The following is a 20,110-nucleotide window of genomic DNA, read 5'->3' on the forward strand; positions in this document are numbered from 1 at the left end:
CAACTAAGTAGCGTAGGGAATGCCCGTATGCAATCAAATTGAAGTGTTTAGGTTTGACTTCATATTATATGGTTTTTGTAAATCTAAAGAAAATTGTATATTGTGTATCCAGCTTTAGAAACAAGTCAGATTTCTGGCATCCCCTGCAATAAAAAATGTAATTTTTAGTGAGATACTCCCAATAGGAACACATCCTAAAGGGATGCAGACCCAGCAGCTTTCCTCATTAGTGCTCTGCGGGTACCTAGGCTGATTGATCATTTTTGAAATTATGACGAGACTTTCAACGAATCCCTTGCACATATAGGCCATAATAAGTCTGTAACATCATGCCATTTTAGCCATTAGCAATATTGACACAGGTATTTGTCATTCCACATAATGCTTTGTAAAATAGAACATGACCATGTAATACTGCAGCTGCCCCACACTCACAAAGCTATCCTTGCTGAGCCTGTGCTAATACCACCATATCAATGAAGCCTATATGTTTCAAACTGTATGGCCATGCTAAAATGTTACATTGGCATGTGCACAATGCACATATCTTTTAGGATTGTTAAGCCAAATCTTAGATATGTTATAACCACAGTATTTAATTTTGGCACCTAAGAAGTTTAAAAAAAAAAAAGTGCTTTACCCTGAAGTAGGGTAACATTCAATGTAGGACGCATAAATAACAATGTGCAAATCTGTTCACCTTCTAAACAAGCCCTATAAAGCACCTTAAAACAAACCATTCACCTCTGTAGCTGCATGCGTTATGAAGTTTAGAAGAGGAATTTCTTTATAAAAGGCACTAAAATCGCAGCTCCTTAACCCCTCTATTTTCAGTGGCAACAGAAACTTGGCAGCCCACCAGTCAAACTTCAAGTACTTTTAAGAAACTGACTTTAGTCACTGTTGTGCAGCTAGAAAGGTACCCGTGATGGCTAAAGGCTAAATGTTTTGCTGCTTGTTAGGAATAGGTAAAAAAAAATTTAGGTGGGATTCCAGTCCTACCCTAACTAAGCCTAAACCTACTCCCACCCCCATTACGGGAGTGTTTTATCTGATTCTAGGACAATATCTCCCCTCTAACCCTAACCCTATGTCCAGGGGGGATATTGTCCTGATACCGTTTTATCTACCCTGTAAAATAGGATGCTTATACTTGCCTATTCTGAAGCCACTGCAGTTTGGTCACATGATCGGGTCCCAGTGCTGGCTTCAGTGTAGAGGAGAGGCCGTAACAACGGCTGTTGAGCCTGGGTGATGGCGTCACCCATAAGCTTATTACGGGGCAGCCTTTGTTGGCTGCCCCTCCTGTACAATGAAGCCAGCGCTAGTCAGGTGACTTGACCAGAGCAGCTTCAGAATAGGTAAGTATAGTCCTCTTTTTTCTTTTCCAGGGTAGATAGAATAGCCTTAGGATAGAGGCAGGAGTAGGTTTACCAGAGCTGCACAATTATTCATTTAAAAAAATCTCGATCCAGAATTTCCACAATTCATGTAGCAAGTACAGGGAAGTTCTCTGCTCACAGGTGAAAAAAAAAAAAAAAAAAGTCAACATTGCTTAGCACAAGAGATAAAAAGAAACTCTCCATCATTTGGTTCTTTAGAGATCAAATTGATAAACTTCGGTCTGCAAACGAGATCAGTTTAACCACTTAGACTAAGCCTTTTTCTAACACTTGTTGCTTATATGTTAAAATCAGTATTTTTTGAAACTTGGAATTCCCAAACATATATATTTTTTTTTTAAAAGAGACCCTAGAGAATAAAATGGCTGTCATTGCAATATTTTATGTCCGTATTTGCACAATGGTGTTTTTAACCACTTAAGCCCCGGAAGATTTTACCCCCTTCCTGACCAGGCCCTATTTTGCGATTCGGCACTACGTGACTTTAACGGACAATTGCGCGGTCGTGTGATGCCGTACCTAAACTAATTTGACGTTCTTTTTTTTCCCACAGAGCGACAATTTTGCAAAAACAATATTTTTCACATTTTTTTATATGAAATTCCCCAAAAAAAGTAAAAATTAAAATTTAACATTTTTGGCCAATTTGTTTTCTGCTACATATGTTTGGTAAAAAATCGCAATAAGCGTATTTTGATTGGTTTGCACAGAAGTTATTGCATTTACTAACTAAGGGAAAGATTTTTGTTAGTTTTTTTTTTTTTTTTTTTTTACGTGACTGCGACATTGCGGCTGACAGATCGGACCCTTGACTAACATTTTTGACACTTTTGGGGGTACCAGTGACATTACTACAGTAATCAGTGCTATACATATGCACTGTTACTGTAAAAATGACACTGGCAGGGTAGGGGTTAACTTTATTGGGGAAGGAGGGGTTAAGTGTGTCCCTAGGGGCGTCCTTCTTACTGTGCAGGGATGTGGCTGTTTGTGTAACAGCAGAGATCAAGGATCCTACATAGCAGGACCGTATGATCTCTGCTGTTACACAGGGAGGAATTACATTAGCTGCCTGCCTTTCTCCCGCTGTAACTGACGATCGATCGCGAGTGACCGACGGACATTGGGTCCGCTGGTCACTCGCGCTGAGGTGTCCGGGAACGAGCGGGGGCGGGAGCGTGCCTCCGGCGGCGCCCGCTCGCCCCCTATTGGCTCACAGGCTAGTGACGTACCGGTACGTCACTTTGCCTGGCTGGGGCTGACCGCTGCAGTATATGTACTTGCGCTTAAACGCAGTTTATGGGGAAAAATACAATTCAATAAATAAAAAAAACAATAAAAACTAAACTGTAAAATTGGGCCACTTTTTTTTTTATAATGTGAAGGATGTTACGCCGGGAATCGTGATCTTTATTCTAAACAAATTGTGATTCTCATTATATCCAGAAACCTACAGCTCTAAGGTTTACCCTTAGGTTTTGAGTGGAATTACACTTTAGGCTCGGTTTCCACTAGTGCGACTTGCGGTGCGACTTGACACATGTCAAGTCGCACAGCAAGTCAAAACCCATTGTTTTCAATGGGGCCCGTTTCCACTGCCGCGGCTTCAGTTTCCGCGACCTCAAAAGTAAATCTTGTACTACTTTTGAGCGCGACTTCCCTCTATATATGAGGGACAAGTCTAACTGAAGCCGCAGTTTACTTTTGCTACGAAGTCGTGCTAGAAGTAGCACGACTTTGTAGCCGCACTAGTGGAAACCGAGGCTTAATGTCCAGGCACAGGTTCACTTTAAATTTAGCCATCCTGATTTAGCAATATGAGGAGCATAATACTGTATTGTTGCATAGATCAAATTCTATAGTTCCTAAACAAATTCAGCCTTGCATCAATTATGGGTCATACACTCATTGGTTATTAGATATTTTATGCTTTGGTCAAGCTACCAACTACTTTTCTCTTTTCTTCTTGTAGTTCTTCTCGCGACTAACAGAGAGGTTTGTGTATGGAGTAGATGTTTTGGTGGACACGTTATGGAGAATATGGACAGACTTGCTTGATGTACTGGGAATTGATGGTGAGTTATGTGAAGCATGCCTGTAAGCATCATTACCATACTCTAGATAAGAGGTGTCAGATGATATTGAAACAATTTGTCTTGCCTTGGTGGACTGAAAGCATTCTATTACCGCTGCCTAAAAGCAGTAAATGTACTGTTGTAACTGCGTAGTTGACATAATAAGTGTTTTTTTTCCAGCCTTCCTGTAGTCCAGCCTTTGCATGGAACTAATTTTGATTTGCTATAATATTTTATAGAGATGCACCGAAATGTTGGCAGCTGGAACCTAGCTGTCCAAAAATGGTGTAATCGGCATTTTGCCATTCAGAGAAAATGCATGCGATTTTACTACAGTTTTACTGTGCTTATGGTTCGTTCTTTCATAGGTCATGTGACTCAAAGAACCGCATCAAAAACATAACACGTGTGCGTTATTGATGCATTCTTGCTGTTTTTAGTGCATTTCAACGGGTAGGTTTTTGGTGCGGTTTTTTTAACTGACCAAAAATGCAGCAATCAGGATTTTTAACACCACAACGGAAGCACAATTGACCAGTGTGAAGACCTAGATAGAATTTAAAAGGCTACATTTTTCTTGATTTTCTTTTTTTTTTTTTTTTTTTTTTTTTTTTTTTTTTTTTTTTTTTTCACTAAGGTGCCAATAATGGCCTAAAATATTAATTTAAATTCATTATATTAGGTCAAATAAAATAAATTTTTTTTATATATAAAAATATGTATTTTTTATTTTTAAACTGTCATTTTCGTTTTTGGCCTTGTACATTCTGAATTTTCAGTTTCGGCACCAAATTCTCCATTTAGCGCACCGCTAATATTTTAGAATCGTCACACAAAAAAAGTGAATTTTCAATTATGTAATCGTGTACATATGAATTTTTAAATGATTCGATAATTGAAGTGAGTAGTCACTCAAATTATTAGGTGAATATTCTCACCTGCTTTGGTAAGTAAGTAAGCTCTGTTGAAACCCACAGCCTCCAAACATCCAGCACAATCACATTGCACAGGTCTATGTGATTTGCTTGCATGGTCAGATGTTTATTAAAACAAATAAGATGCGATAACGGTTAGGCATCAGAGAAAGCCACCCTAATGCATTTTGCATGCTGGGTCCTTGCTCATTGGGGTCAGTTGCAGCTTACCATCCATCTTTTTAGGCAGAGCTGGGAGGCAAGACATGTGCATTCATGGCTGATTCTTCATGGCATCTGAAGAACATGTACAATTGGTTCAGGTTTTAAGAGAGCACCGTATACTTCAGGTTTTAAGAGAGCACCGTATACAGCAAGCTTTTAAAAAAACATTTGAAGCTTTTGAAGCCTTTAAATGACCTTTTTATTTCAGTTTGGTGACCCTAAACACAAATTTTACAGTATATATTACCTTTGAGTACAGAATAATAAAAAGTGCAGCGCCAATGGTGAGTGTAACTGTAAATGTGCACAAACTATATACCCACTATGAAGGGCACACAGATAGGGACATAAAAACAGCACCATAAAATGTACATAATCAATGTCCATACTGAAAATTCCTCATTCTAAAGAAAATAATATGCCAGTCCTCAGTTTTAGTAAGTAAAGCCCAGCAAAAGTCCATTCAGTGAATTGATGTTTGAGAGGAATGAAATGGAAGTAGATGTAGAAATCCTGCTCCCAGAGTCAATTCTGAGCCCTCTGATAGTTCCACCACCGTGCTCCACCCACCCAAAGCGCTTACCAGAGCTGGTGGACCCTCACGTGAATGAGTGGTCAAACGAGCAAGTGAGGAGGATCTCCTAGAGCCAGCTGCTGGGCAGCAATCATCCGTCTCGTCACAACCCCCAATGGAATTAAAGACCGGGTGAAAGGTTGCTCAGAAGTCTCCACCAATGATCATCTCCCATACATGTAAACCTCAGGCAGCCAGAGAGAAGAGTGCAGAGAAGGGAAAAAGCTGCAGACCTCAGCACAGGCAGCTCACAGTTAATCGCTGCTACTGCTGCCTCATATTCCAGCTTTGCCAAAGTACAGAATAATACCTGCTGATTTGTCAGATATGCACTCATCTCTTAGTGCTAATAAACCCAAAAGCAAACTCCTGTTATATTGCAGTTTACCAATTCAAAGATGTGATGGCTGCATTTGTTTTCTTTTTTAGGCTTTCTCTCCTCTGTTTATCTAGTGATCAAGCCAGAAAGTCTTTTTTTTTTTTTTTTTTAACAGAACAAGGTGTCCTGCAGATTGCACCAGTTACTGAGTTGACCCAAACCATTTAACATTAGCAAGGGTGCTTGCATTCAAGGTTATTTATAATAAACCTTTATCCCAAAAGAAAAAATAAACTACTTTATAAAGTATTAGCTGAAGTTTGGCAATTTATTTAAATCTGCTACTGCTTTCCAAAGGTGCCCCATGTACTCCTTAATCCAGAGTAGGGGTACTCTAATACAGGAGGTTTGTTATTGGCAAGATCACCAGGTGAAAACAGGAACAAGAGAAGGAAAAAAAAAACTGATGCCACCACACCAAGGTTTCCTAAGCAGTAATAAAAATAAATGATTGAATTTGGGTTAAATACTGCTTTAAAGTGTTACTAAACCCAGATCCTGCATTCACTATATCTGGTCTCCTATAGTACACAGAACATGGAAATGAAATTATTTTAGTAAATATAAACTGCTAAATACCTTTTCTTTATATAGCAATTAGAGCAATCTTGTGACTTGTATTAGTGAGTGCTGATAGTTTGTTGGAGGAGTTTTCATTTCTCCCACGATTGTCCTATTAGGCTTCAAGACCCTTTATTCTCTGTCTGAACATGTCTGGACAGTGCTGAATGGCCCTGTGCTGATCACATGTACCCTTCTAAGAAAAAAAAAAATCCTCCAATCAAGATGTGACATCCCACCCACTGTTTTTTTTTTTTTTTTTTTTTACTGGGCATGGAGGAGGAGGGAGGGACTGGGCTGTCATTTAGGATATGTATACACGCCCAAATGTGTGATGTTAATACCATGTGACCTAAATAGCTCAGCTAAAACCAGGAAGTGTCCTATCCAGCAATAGACCAAACTTGGCATGTGCAGCTGAACTTCACTTACTGTGCTTATCTGGCTTGTCCAGAGTGAACTTGCAGGAGGGGGAGGATCTGTGTATACAGGATCACACAGCCTTTTTACACAATGCAGAGGATTAATCCCTTAAGTTACACAGTGAGTATACCCAGCATGCTATGTACTCTGCATCTATAGACTGATTTTACTGTTGTGGGTTTAGTAACACTTTAAGCCCTGCTCAGAGCACACGCATTTATGTGGGCTTAATGATGTAAACCCTTCTAGTTGTCTTTTGCTAAACTACTCGACCACTCTCTGAGCTCTACAACATGAAAGCTAATCATTCTGCAGTCGACAATAAGAACTAGGAGGGCTCTTTGAGAGAACAAGGTGCAAAAATTACAGATTTCTCTTTTGTTCATTGACCGAAACAGCTCCTGGTATTCATAACCATTGGGTTATACTGCCCCCTACAGGAGTAGGACACTAGGCAGAAAAAAATTCTGGCTAAACCCATGGGCAGTCCCAGGGGGTATATTCCCTCTCTCGGCTATAGCAACTCCAGTTTTTTTTTTTTTTTTTTTGTCTGACCTAGTTCCTTGATTTTCTTTGGTCCTGGTAATTTTTTTCCTTTTGGATAGAAATTTTTCTTCTCCTGGATTCTTCCTGTGACATCTACAATCACCTGCTGGACTGGGCGACGAGCTGGATAGTCTAGATCCAGTGGTCACCCTAGTCTGGCCAGCGATCGCGTGCAGACCTCAGCTCTGTGCTAGGTGGGCTGCGACATAGCCCCACTGGAAAGGGGCTGGCCTGCAAGTTAAAAGCCTTGTGAGGTCACATAAGACCGTGTCTCGGCCCGAGTTGCGGCATTCCATTTTGACGGAGAGGGGTTCTGTCTGGAGCGGTACCCGCCTGGTTCCTGGTATGGGGAGTACCTGCCCCCCCCCCCCTTTCGGAAAAGGAGAGGGTTTTTGAGATGGACGCTGGCCCCTCCCGGGGATGGTCAGACTCCCGGGTTCCCCTCCTTCTCGCAGGCCCTCCCTGCCTCCCCCTTCTGCATATGCTGGGGCTGTTTGGGTGGTCTGGCCACTTTCCTGGAGTGGGGTCAGGGCGCTGACTGGCGATGGGGGGGGGGGAGAGCGTGCGCCGCTGGCAACCAGACAATCGACTGTGCGCGGGGGGGGGGGGACGGGTTGTACCTACTTGGGGGCTCCTGCCAGGGCTCCCTGTCCTGGGTGGATCTGTCATTGATGCCTGGTCTCCCAATTCTGGGTCCCTATATGCCTCGTGGTGCTGCAGTTTTGTTGTAGCCTGTGTGTTCTATTCATGTCGGCCATGTTTGTGTAGTCCAGCGGCCATTTTGCTGTGGTTTCCCTTTGAAAATAGCGGCGGCCATGACAGTGGAGCCCTGTGGGAGGCGATTTCAGTGGTGGGAGCACCTCCTTATCCCCTGGTGCTGACTCCTGGATCATTTTAGTTTAGATCGTGTAGTTTAGACTATCCTGGTGGCATGTTTCTGTGGGTGGTGCATCTGGTGGGGTCCTCTCCCTCTCTGCTGAGGATCGCTGGTGCTTTGTGCCTGGCGACCTGGTGGGGCTGCCAGCATAGTGGGGGTTGTCCCTTAGCAGTGTTTTACACTTTTTTGTGGAGTCTTTAGAGCACATTTTCCCACCTGATCCCCTCTGAGGCTGTGGGGCCCTCTGGGTCCCAGCCATCCATCCATGCACTGACGGCGGTCCTGAAGTCCCTTGTGTCCCAGGTGGAGGTGGCTTGTGGGGGACAGGCTAGCAAAAAGCACCCCCTGCCCCTCTCTCATCAGATCCTTAATCAGATTCGGCCACCAGGGACGTAGGTCACCCTGCTGGGTCTGCAACCACGGGCCTGGAATCTTCTGATAGTGAGGATGATTCCTCCACATCTGCGACCGCGCATGGAAAGGCACTGGTGGATGCACTGATTGTATCTGTGCTTGAGACCCTGAAGATGGAGGAGGACACAGCTGAAGCTGTGATGGAGGCGCAGGTTCCCTTTGGCACCCACAAGACATCCAGAGCGGCGAAGTTGTTTCCTTTCCCCGCCTATTTAGACAGAATTGTCGCTAAAGAGTGGGGACCACCAAAGGCATTACCCCTATGAGGAGTCCTTTCTTAAGAAGTGGACTGTGCCGCTGGTAGTGGACCCTCCAGTTTCCAGATTAAACAAGGCAACCATGACTGCGGTTGAAGAGTCCCCAGCCTTAAGGATCCGGCTGACCAGAAGGCGGAGGCTGTGGCCCGCTATATGTACTCTCTGGCTGGTTCAGCAATGAGGCCTGTATTCATCATTTCCTTAGTGTCACAAACTCTGACCCAGTGTGCTAAGCTTTTAGGCCGTGACCTGGAGGGGGAACCACTCCCCCCTGCCTTTGCCAAGCTGGTAGATCAGCTGGCCTCTTTGGATGCAGCTCCCCTGATGACTCGCCTCTATTTTGGCAGTGGTCCTTCGCCGTGTCTTTTGGCTCAAGTGCTGGTCTGCAGATCAGACTTCAAAAAAGATCTTGACTAATCTTATGCCCCATACACACGTGCAGATTATCTGCAGACTTTTGTCTGCAGACTTACCTTTTCTATGTAGTACAAGGGCCTGCCGGATTGCATACAAATTGAAAATGTTTAGGTTTGACCTCATATTATATGGTTTTGGTAAGTCTGCAGACAAAAGTCTGCAGATAATCTGCATGTGTGTATGGGGCATTACTTTCCAAGGACATCGCCTGTTTGGAGCTACCCTGGATGACATCATAAAAGGTCTCACGGGGGGGAAGAGCACTTTTCTTCCGCAGGCTACTAAGGGCAAGGAACGTCGTCGTAGATGTGGGCCCTCCTCGGCTCATAATACGTCCCTTTTTTTTTTTTTTTTGTCCCTCAGGGTCGACTGACAAGGGCTCGAAGCCTTTCAGGGCCTCTTCAGGAGGATCCAAACTAACCTGGTCGGGCTTCTCTAGACCCGTGGACAAGGCTCCTTCAGCATGAAGGTGCCCCCCTCACCTGCATCATGGTTGGGGGGACGTCTTCGCTGGTTTCAGGACCCGTGGACTTTCCCTAGTGCAAGACAAGTGGGTCCACAAAGTCATTCAGTCCAGCTACAAGACGCTCTTGTCCCCCGGCAAAGTTTTTTCCTTCTAACTTGTGCTTGTCCCCCAGACCACTTACAGGGCCTGTTTGGGACGGTAAAAGGCCTGTTCCTTCAAGGAGTGATTTCCCGGTTCTGACTTTGGAACGTTTTTAGGGTTTATACTCAAACCTTTCCAGTCCCCAGGAAGGAGGACAAAGTGCGTCCAATCCTGGACCTCAGGGCGCTAGATGGCTTTTTGTGGGTACAGAAGTTCAGAATGAACAGTGGTGGCATCCCTGCATCAGTGGGATTTTCTTGCCTCTATCGATAGCAAGGATGCCTACCTTCACGTTCCAATATGTGCCAGTCACCAGCGTTTTCTCCACTTTGCTGTGGGAGAGGAGCATTTATCTTTTTGTGGCGTTACCCTTTGGTCTCGCCTCTGCTCCTCGGGTCTTCACTAAAGTGTTAACACCAGTGCTAGCCTTGCTACGCCAACGGGGTATCGCGGTACTGGGCTACTTGGATAATCTCCTCCTGCAAGCAGAGTGTCTCTGTTCTGGTGGAGAACCTGGAGATCACAATACAAATTCTGCAGGAGTTTGGCTGGATTCTGAACTTTCAGAAGTCTGCTCTGGTTCTGTCCACAAAGCTGGACTATCTGGGCCTGACTCTGCACTTGGCCTTAGCCAGAGTGCTCTTTCCTCTGGACAAACTCCAAAAATTGCAGGCTGCAATTCGCCTCCTGCTGTCCAACAGATATTCGTCTCTCCGGATTTGCATGCAGGTGCTGGGCCTGATGGTGTCTATCATCGAGGCAGTTCGGTTTGCGCTGTTCTTTATGAGGTTCCTGCAAAGGGAGATTCTGACCAAATGGGGCAAGACTCCCCAGTCCATGGAAAATCAGATCCGGCAGAGTTGAGGGAGTCCTTAATATGGTGGCTTTGTTCTGCGTTTCGGCTGGGAAAATCCTTCCTCCCCTTACATTGGACAGTGGTCATCACGGATGCCAGCCTACCCAGCTGGGGAGGCATCCCTCTGCTCAGGAGATCTGGATGCTGGAAGCGTCCAGACTACTGATGAATGTCTTGGAACTCAGTGCCATCAGACTGTGTCTGAATCCTTGGACGGATCACCTTCAGGGTTGTCCAGTGCGCATTCAATCGGACAATGCCATGGCCGTGGCTTATGTCAATCATCAAGGGGGCAGAAAGTGTCCTGGCTGCCGTGGAGGGAGCAGGCATTCTAAGGTGGGCAGAACGGTTCGTTCGAGCCCTCTTCGCTGTACACATTCCCGGGGTGGAAAATTGGCAGGTGGGATTATATCAGTCAGTAGGCAGTGGACTATGGGGAGTGATCTTTTTATCCAGGGGTGTTTCATCAGCTGTGTCGCCGGTGGGGCACCCCAGAGGTGGATCTGTTGGCAATCTCGGCTCAACCGAAAGGTTTGTAGCCCGGTCTCGGGGAGAATGTGCTGTCCCAAGGACCGATCTTCCTTCCTGCTTTAGTCGCTGGCTTTGACGGCTTGGCTGTTGAACACCAGGTGCTGAGGGATAGGGGTTTATCTGAGTCAGTGATTCCTACCCTGTTGAAAGCTAGGAAATCTACTTCTAGGAAGTTCTACCGACGTACATTGCGTGGTGTGAGTCTTGGGGTTCCTTCTCGTGGCTTGGATCTTAACCTTCCTTCAACGGGGGTGTTGAACAGAAATTGGCATTGAGTACCATCAAGGGCCAGGTGTCGGCCTTGGCAGTCTTCTTCCAACGACCTTTGGCCGAACACTCACTGATGCGTACCTTTCTTCGGGGGTGTCCGATATTTTGTTCCTCCAGTGCGGGCTCCGTTGCCGCCTTGGGATCTTAAATTTTGGTGCCTTCAGCTCTGCAGAAGCCTGTCTCAGAAGGTGGCCTTTTTTTGGCTATCACTTCTGCGCGCAGAGTGTCAGAACTGGTGGCGTTATCCTGTCGTCCATCTTACCTTGTGATTCACAGGGATGAGGTGGTTCTTCGCCCCTGTCCATCGTTCCTAAGGTTGTCTCTGACTTTCATTTGAATGAAGACATTGTGTTGCCTTCCCTGTGTCCCAGGCCTAAACATCTGAAGAAGATTGCCTTGGATGTGGTCCGGGCAATTCAGGTTTACCTGGCAGCTGCCGAGTCTTTCAGGAAGTCAGACTCTGTGCTCACGGATGGACTTCGAAAAGGGTTGTCCACTTTCTCTGCGACCTTTTCCAGATGGATCAGACAGACGGTGGTTCAGGCCTATTCCATTAGTGGTCAGGTTCCTCCTTGCGCTGTCGCGGCGCACTCTAGTAGGGCGCTTGGTGCCTCCGGCATCAGTGACGCAGGTTTGCAAGGCGGCCACCTGGTCGTCGGTGCACACATTTACAAAGATTTATAAAGTAGACGTGTTGGCATCTGTGGATGCTTCCTTTTGGCCACAAGGTTTTGCAGGCTGCTGTTTAAGAGGAACTGATCCTCTGAGGGTGTATTGTTTTCTCTATCGCTCATTGACAGACGTAGTCTTCTTGATTCTCAAGAGCTGGGTTATGTTGTCTCCGCAGGAGTAGGACTAGGCAGAATGACAAAACGTTCTGGCTCCACCCTAGGGGGCAGTCCCTGAGGGTATATCCTCCCTCTCTCTGCTACAGGGAATCAGTTTTTTTCTGTCTAGTCAGGAGTAAGGACCTAAGTTCCTTGCTGGGATCTTTTGGTCCTGGCAAGACTTTTTTTCTTTAAGAAAAAGACATTTTTTAGGTAGTTTTCTCCAGTGTTTTTTTCCTGTGAGATCTTCAAGCAAAAATGCCGGACTGGGCGACACTTGTGGTCACCCCAGCCGGCCTACGAGCGCGTGCAGACCATGGCATTGCGCTTGGTCGGCCGCGACATATTCAAGTAAGTATGCGGGGCCGGGCGACGGGCTGGATGTGAGATCCAGTGGTCACCCCGGTTTCTGCCTAAAAGCGCGTGCAGACCAGTGCGCTGAGTCGGCCGCGACGGAGTCCCAGTAAAGGGACTGACTTTGCGGGTTAAAAGCTCGCTTGGAAGCCAGGACCAGAGAGTCGAGGCGTCCACAAACCCCCACCCCGGTGGAGAGGGTATTGTGAAGAGAGGGTGCCTGTCGGTTCGGTATGGTGAGTAAACGTTCCCTTTTTTCCTCATTTATGAGGCAGTATATATTATGGGCCCCTCCATATATGGTCAGTATATATCTGATACTTACAAGTCCCCCTTGTAATACAGCATGTGTTTGTGGGAAGTGGACTTGGTTCAAGAGCTAACACTCTACCCAGCAGACTGTAACATTACAGCAGACATAGGAGGTATAATCCTACCTTATGTGCAGTGTATCTCTGTAGATCCATATGTCACCTCTCAGCAGAGTGCAGGTGGATGTGCTGGGAAGACGATATCGGCGGTCCGCCGCCATTTTGCCGTAGACCGAATGCATACATGTCCTCAGGTCACGCCGGCCGCCATGTTTTTGGAGTCTTATGTCTCTTCTATGGGGGCGGCCATGTTTTGTGAGCCCAGCTTCCTCGTGGAGGGCTGGGAACGCCGGAAGGCGTACACAGGGGGCGGAGCCACGCCTTCTGCCCGGGAAAAAGCAAACAGCTCCTTCCAGTCTGTGTAAGACAGACGCTGGCTGCAGTTTGTTGGAAACTGCACTGCATCGGTTGGTGAGCCTTGGGGGTCCCTCTCTCTCTCTCTGGGATCGAGAAGCAGGTACTCTGAGGGGCGCTATTGCGCTAGGGGGAGACACACAAAAAAAAAAAAAAAAAAAAAAGAAAAAGTTTTTTTGTTTATTACTGGCAAAAGTGTCCTGTATTAACATGGACCCTGCCACTCATGTATCTCCTCCGGATCCCCTCGAGGGGTCTGCGGGATCCTCCAGCACCCCATTGACAATTGAATCTTTGTCAGCTATTATGGAAACTTTTGTGTCCCGGGTGGAAGTGGCTTGTCAGGGACAGGGCGCAAGAAAGCGACCCCCGCCTAACCCCTTATTATCTGAAACCTCGGATTCAGACTCTGAGCCTATTTCTGCAGTTGCAGGTACTTCATCTGGTATTGGTGTCTCGGGTCCTGTCTCTTCAGACAGTGAGGAGGATGTTTCGGCATCCGCCATAGCCCGAGAGGAAGCGTTGGTAAACGCACTCATTGTATCTGTTCAAGAGACTTTAAGGTTACAGGGTATTCCATCAGAAATAGCTGAAACTGAGATCCCTTTTGGGACTAAAAAGCGCATTAAAGTGGCAAAGGTTTTTCCATTGCCCAAATGTTTTGGCAATCCAATCGATGAAGAATGGCGTCTGCCAAAACGCACTTTTAATATTTCCAAACGCATTGACAGGCGTTATCCGTTTGAGGAAACCCTTATTAAGAAATGGACAGAACCACCTGTGGTGGATTCACCTATTGCTAGATTGAATAAAGCCACGGTTATTCCTTTAGAAGACGCTCCGTCTTTTAAAGATCCAGTAGATCGCAAGATAGAAGCTATGTCTCGCACCATGTTTTCCTTGATTGGATCAGCTTTCAGACCAATAATTGCTATTGGTCTGGTTTCGCAGGCTGTAACTGAATGGACCAAGTGGTTACGCCGGGACTTAGAAGAAGTCCCTCAGGCGGTATCAGATTTGTTGGAACAAATGATACAGGGGTTACAGTTTGTATGTGATGCGGCGTTAGACGCCACTCCATTAATGGCGCGAGCATCAGTCTCAGCAGTGGTTCTCAGGCGTACACTGTGGCTAAAAGGTTGGATAGCCGACCAAGGTTCCAAAAAAGCATTGGCTAATATCCCCTTTTCAGGAGAGCGTCTATTTGGAGCCAACTTAGATGAGATCATTAAGGATCTCACTGGTGGAAAAAGCACCTTTTTACCGCAAAATTTTAAAGGTAGAGGAACTCGTCAAAGACGAGGGCCTTCTTTTTCTGCTCACAAGAGGTTTTTTCGTCCAGCGGGTGAAAAAACTAAGTCCTCCAAAGCTCCTGCAGGAGGCGTCAGGGGTCGTTGGTCGGGCAAACAAAAGCCCGCCCCCTCCAGACCTGAAGATAAACCATCCAAAGCCTGAAGGTGCGCCCCCACCCATAACTGGGGTGGGGGGACGTCTTCGCCGGTTCCCGGATCCATGGCTTTCCAGAATCCCGGACAAATGGGTTTGCGAAGTCATAAAGTCAGGGTACAAGATCGAGTTTCGATCTCTCCCACCGGCGCGATTCTTCCCTTCCAATATCCGACTATCTCCGGATCATCTAGAAGATCTGCGGAGAGCAGTCACAGATCTACTACAACAAGGAGTGGTAGTCCACGTTCCTTGGACAGAACGGTTTCAAGGGTTTTATTCAAACCTGTTTACAATACCCAGGAAAGAGGGCAAAGTGCGTCCAATTCTGGACTTAAGAGCGCTCAATTCTTTCGTCAACATAAGAAGATTCAGAATGGAGTCCATTCGCACGGTAGCAGCCTTCCTGCATCCAGGGGATGTCCTAGCGTCCATAGACATCAAGGACGCCTATCTTCACATTCCCATTTTCGCAGGACATCAGCGTTTTCTACGCTTTTCCGTAGAGGAGAACCACTATCAGTTTGTGGCGTTACCTTTCGGTCTCGCCACGGCTCCGCGGGTCTTCACAAAGGTGTTGGCCCCCATGTTGGCACTTCTGCGCCAAAGAGGTATATCGATTCTAGGTTACCTAGACGATCTTCTGCTTCATGCAGAGTCTCCTCACACCTTGCTACAAAACATAGAAATTACTATGATTTCTTTACAGGAATTCGGGTGGCTGGTGAACCAGCAAAAGTCATTTCTGGTTCCCACCCAGAGGCTCGAATATCTGGGTCTAATCCTAGACACAGTCAGGACAAGAGTTTTCCTTCCGGTAGGGAAACTCCGAAAGATTCAATCAGCAGTCCAGTTGTTACTGTCCAACAGCTGGTCTTCCCTTCGGACTTGCATGAGGGTTCTGGGGTTGATGGTGGCTTCATTCGAAGCAGTCCCATTTGCCCAGTCCCATACCCGAATTCTTCAGCAAGAGATTCTTCTCAGATGGAATCGGAATCCGGAATCCCTGGACAATCAGATACGATTGAGCAAACAGACCAGAGAGTCTCTGGTTTGGTGGCTTCGGTCTCCAATGCTCAGCCAGGGAAAGTCATTTCTGCCAATATATTGGACGATAGTGACCACGGATGCCAGTCTATCCGGATGGGGAGGAATTCTCGGTCAGTTATCTGTCCAGGGACTTTGGTCCCCGGAAGAATCCAGACTACCGATAAATGTATTGGAACTGAGGGCGATCAGACTTTGTCTGATTCACTGGACCGAGCAGCTTCAGGGCAGCCCGGTTCGGATCCAGTCGGACAATGCCACGGCCGTGGCTTATGTCAATCATCAGGGGGGCACCAAGAGTGTCCGAGCGGCCAAAGAAGTGGCTTGCATTCTTCGCTGGGCGGAACGATTTGTTCCAGCAATCTCTGCGGTGTTCATTCCGGGGGTGGAGAATTGGCAGGCAGATTATCTCAGCCGTCAGACCCTGGATCAGGGGGAATGGTCCCTCCATCCAGACGTTTTCCACCAGTTGTGCCTACGGTGGGGCACCCCGGATGTGGATCTGTTGGCATCACGATTCAACAGGAAAGTTCAGAGATTCGTGGCTCGCTCCCGCGATCCTCTAGCAGAAACCGCAGACGCACTGATCGCCCCGTGGGGGCAATACCAGCTAATATATGCCTTCCCTCCTCTCGCGTTACTGCCAAGACTTCTTCGCAGGGTAGAGGAGGAAGGAATCCCAGTAATCCTGGTAGCTCCGGACTGGCCTCGTCGAGCTTGGTACGCCGACATGGTCAGACTGGTGGCGGACGTCCCATGGAGACTTCCTCTCAGAGAGGATCTACTGTCTCAGGGACCGATCTTCCATCCTGCTTTACGATCGCTGGCTTTAACGGCCTGGCTATTGAGACCCAGGTGCTGAAGGACAAAGGTTTGTCAGCTTCAGTTATTCCTACTCTAGTTGAAGCAAGGAAAGCGACTTCCAGAAAGATTTATCATCGCACATGGAAGTCCTACATTGCATGGTGTGAACCTTTGGGGTTCCGTCCTCGGTCTTATTCGATTAGTCGAATATTGGCTTTTCTGCAACAAGGGGTTGAGCAGAAACTGGCCTTGAGTACTATCAAGGGTCAGGTCTCAGCATTAGCCATCTTCTTTCAGAAGCCTTTGGCTACTCATTCCTTGGTGCGGAATTTCATCCAGGGGGTGCGACATCTGGCTCCGCCAGTGCACGCGCCGTTACCCCCCTGGGATCTTAATTTAGTGTTGTCGGTTCTTCAGAAACCTCCCTTTGAAGATATTAGGGAGATTCCTCTACCCACGTTGTCCCAGAAGGTGGCCTTCTTGGTGGCTATTACTTCTGCACGCAGGGTGTCAGAACTGGCCGCATTATCTTGTCGTTCACCATATCTGGTGGTTCATAGAGATAAGGTGGTTCTTCGTCCGAATCCATCCTTCCTACCAAAAGTGGTTTCAGAATTTCATCTGAATGAAGAAATTGTATTACCTTCCCTGTGTCCTAAGCCCAGTCATCCTCGGGAATTTGCTTTGCACTCCTTGGATGTGGTCCGGGCGATCAGGGTATACTTGAAAACGACAGACTCGTTTCGCAAGACGGATTCACTTTTTGTGATCCCAGATGGACCCAAAAAGGGGTTGCCTGCATCTGCCGCGACCATTTCCAGATGGATCAGACAGACGGTAGTGCAGGCTTATTCTATTAAGGGTCGGGAGCCCCCGTTCCCTGTTAAGGCGCACTCCACTCGGGCACTTAGTGCGTCATGGGCCTTTCGCCATCAGGCGTCAGTGGTCCAGGTGTGCAAGGCGGCTACCTGGTCGTCGGTGCATACCTTCTCTAAACATTATAAAGTTGATGTTATGGCATCGTCTGATGCCTCATTTGGCCGCAAGGTTTTGCAGGCCGCAATTTGAGGAGACCAGTGGTCTACCTCGAGGGTTTTTTTCCGTTGGAAAATTTTTTCTTTTAGTCTCATTCTTTGTTTATAATGAGCCTTTAAAACTTCTAGTTTGGCACCGGTTGGGCCTACTAGATTGGATTTGATTTGTCAATCCCACCCCTCATTTGTGGCACTGCTTCTGGATGTCCCAGCTCTTGAGAATCAAGAAGACTACGTCTGTCAATGAGCGATAGAGAAAAATGGATTTTTGTAAGAACTTACCGTAAAATCCTTTTCTCTTAAGCTCATTGACAGACGTAGTACCCGCCCCTCTATCATTGAGTTGGGTTGGGTTAAATTCTCTGTACTGCTTTAAACAGAACTGATTCCCTGTAGCAGAGAGAGGGAGGATATACCCTCAGGGACTGCCCCCTAGGGTGGAGCCAGAACGTTTTGTCATTCTGCCTAGTCCTACTCCTGCGGAGACAACATAACCCAGCTCTTGAGAATCAAGAAGACTACGTCTGTCAATGAGCTTAAGAGAAAAGGATTTTACGGTAAGTTCTTACAAAAATCCATTTTTTTCAGGTGGGCTCCGGTTGTTTGGTAGAGTCCCTGTTGGCTGGTTGGTTAATTTTTTTAGCCTTGGGAATTTTTTCGGTTGTTCCCACCCCTTTTTGTTTTAACACTGCTTTGGGAAGTCCCAGGAGCTGTGTTCGTCAATGAACAAAAGAGAAAATGGGATTTTTGACTTGCCTTAAAATCCATTTCTCTGATATTCATTGACGGACACCACACCACCCCTCTGTCGAGTTATTATTCTCCTGACACTGCATGCTACAAAACTGAGTGGCAATAGCAGAGAGAGAGAGTATACCCCCTGGAATTGCCAATGGGTGTAGCCAGCATTTTTTTTTCTGCCTAGTGTCCTGTAGGGGGCAGTATAACCCAATAGTTATGAATACCAGGAGCTGTGTCCATCAATGAACATCAGAGAAATGGATTTTGCGGTAAGTCAAAAATCCCATATTTTTTATTTTTGCAGAGCATCACAACCACAATCACTGGATTGCGGGTGCAATGTCAGGCTCTTGAACACACTGCCTAGGGCTCTCTTCCTGCTTCTCTGTATGGGCAGTTCCTGCGCTGTATACAGTGTGAATGAACTATGGGTTGGGCGTGCTGATCAGTGCATCCATAGTTCACTCAAACTGTCGCAGTGGATGCTGGGACTTGTAGTTTATTAATTCAGATTCTTTAGAATGAATAATGTGGCTGTGCTGGCGAAGTGTGTGAGGGGGGGGGGGGATACCCCCTCCTCTTACAGTAAGGATTGGGGGCGGGAGGGGGGTGAGTGGGGGTGTTGCCTAGTAACATGTTACCCCCTCAATACTAGTGTAACATGTTACTAAAGTTGAACTTGGCCTTTAAATAGGCAAATTAGTCAGTCATATAGTTATTGTCAACATATACTGAAGCTATTAAATCTGATCTGGGCATGTAAGCTTCAATGATTTCTAGTCATCTACTCAGTATGTAGTATTTAAAATGTAACTAACACTTATTTTATATTGTTTTCCAGCATCCCACTTTGCCCACTACTTTAGCCCAACAATGGTGGCCAGTAACCCCACCAGGGCCCTAATGCTGGTGGTGGTTGTTCTTCTGGCTTACTGGTTTTCCTCTCTGTTCCTGGGATTTTTCTTCTACATCCTGCATGTGATATTTGGACGATTCTTCTGGCTGGTTCGAGTTTTCCTTTTTGGACTTTCTTGTGTGTATATCCTGCAGAAATACGAAGGAGAACCAGAGCATGCCATGTTGCCTCTATGTTTTGTCGTTGCCATCTATTTCATGACTGGACCTGTCGGCCTTTACTGGAGGAGGAACAGTAATAATAACCTGGAAGAAAAAATTGATCACTTGGACAACCAAATACGGTTATTGAATATCCGTCTTGGAAGGGTCATAGAAAGTCTGGATAGAGCCAATGACCAATGATCTCCATGAGTTCCTCTGCCTACACCAGCTCCGTTTAGCACATAAACCACTCCTGTTTAGAAACAAATTCTTTTGAAGTAATTTCTTGCAAAGGAAAATGCATAATGTAAACTTGATTGGCCATATGACAACATCAGTGCCCATATTTTTTTAAAAAACCTTTTTGGTTTAGCGTTAAATAAGAAAAAAAAATGTTAGTATTACAGGTTCTTAGTGCTGAAAGTTTACTAAGATTTTCATAATCCTTAGTTTTTGTTCTGGCCATATTGTAAGTCTGATTTGTCCTTTTAAGTAGCTATATTTGGTTCATTGTTTTTCCACCCAAACAGGTAACACGCATAAAGTCACTCAGACAAATAAACCTGATGACATGAGCTGCACTAAAGGCTTCTTTTATACACCCATTTTACTTGGCATGTAGAAGCACATTAAAGAAGTAGGATTTTTTTTTTCCTATTTTGGTTTACATTATCTTCAGTTTGTGTTTTTACATGCCTGTATATTAGTGAACTTTAGTTTGGTGTTTAATGCATGTAAACATGC

General features: G+C 46.1%; 1 protein-coding gene across 1 annotated transcript in view; it reads left to right on the forward strand.

Annotated features, from left to right (window-relative positions):
- The window catches only part of BRI3BP (BRI3 binding protein), a 31,006-nt gene extending 11,287 nt beyond the window's left edge, over positions 1 to 19,719 (forward strand). Inside the window, exons 2-3 of the mRNA XM_082243949.1 lie at positions 3,376 to 3,478; positions 19,149 to 19,719. Coding sequence (XP_082100075.1) covers positions 3,376 to 3,478; positions 19,149 to 19,567 — 522 coding nt within the window. The 3' untranslated portion in view covers positions 19,568 to 19,719. The remainder of the gene's footprint in view (positions 1 to 3,375; positions 3,479 to 19,148) is intronic.
- Positions 19,720 to 20,110: the final 391 nt, after the last annotated feature.

This window comes from Pelophylax lessonae, assembly GCF_965119305.1.
Source record: "Pelophylax lessonae genome assembly, chromosome: 1".
Taxonomy (NCBI): Eukaryota; Metazoa; Chordata; class Amphibia; order Anura; family Ranidae; genus Pelophylax; species Pelophylax lessonae.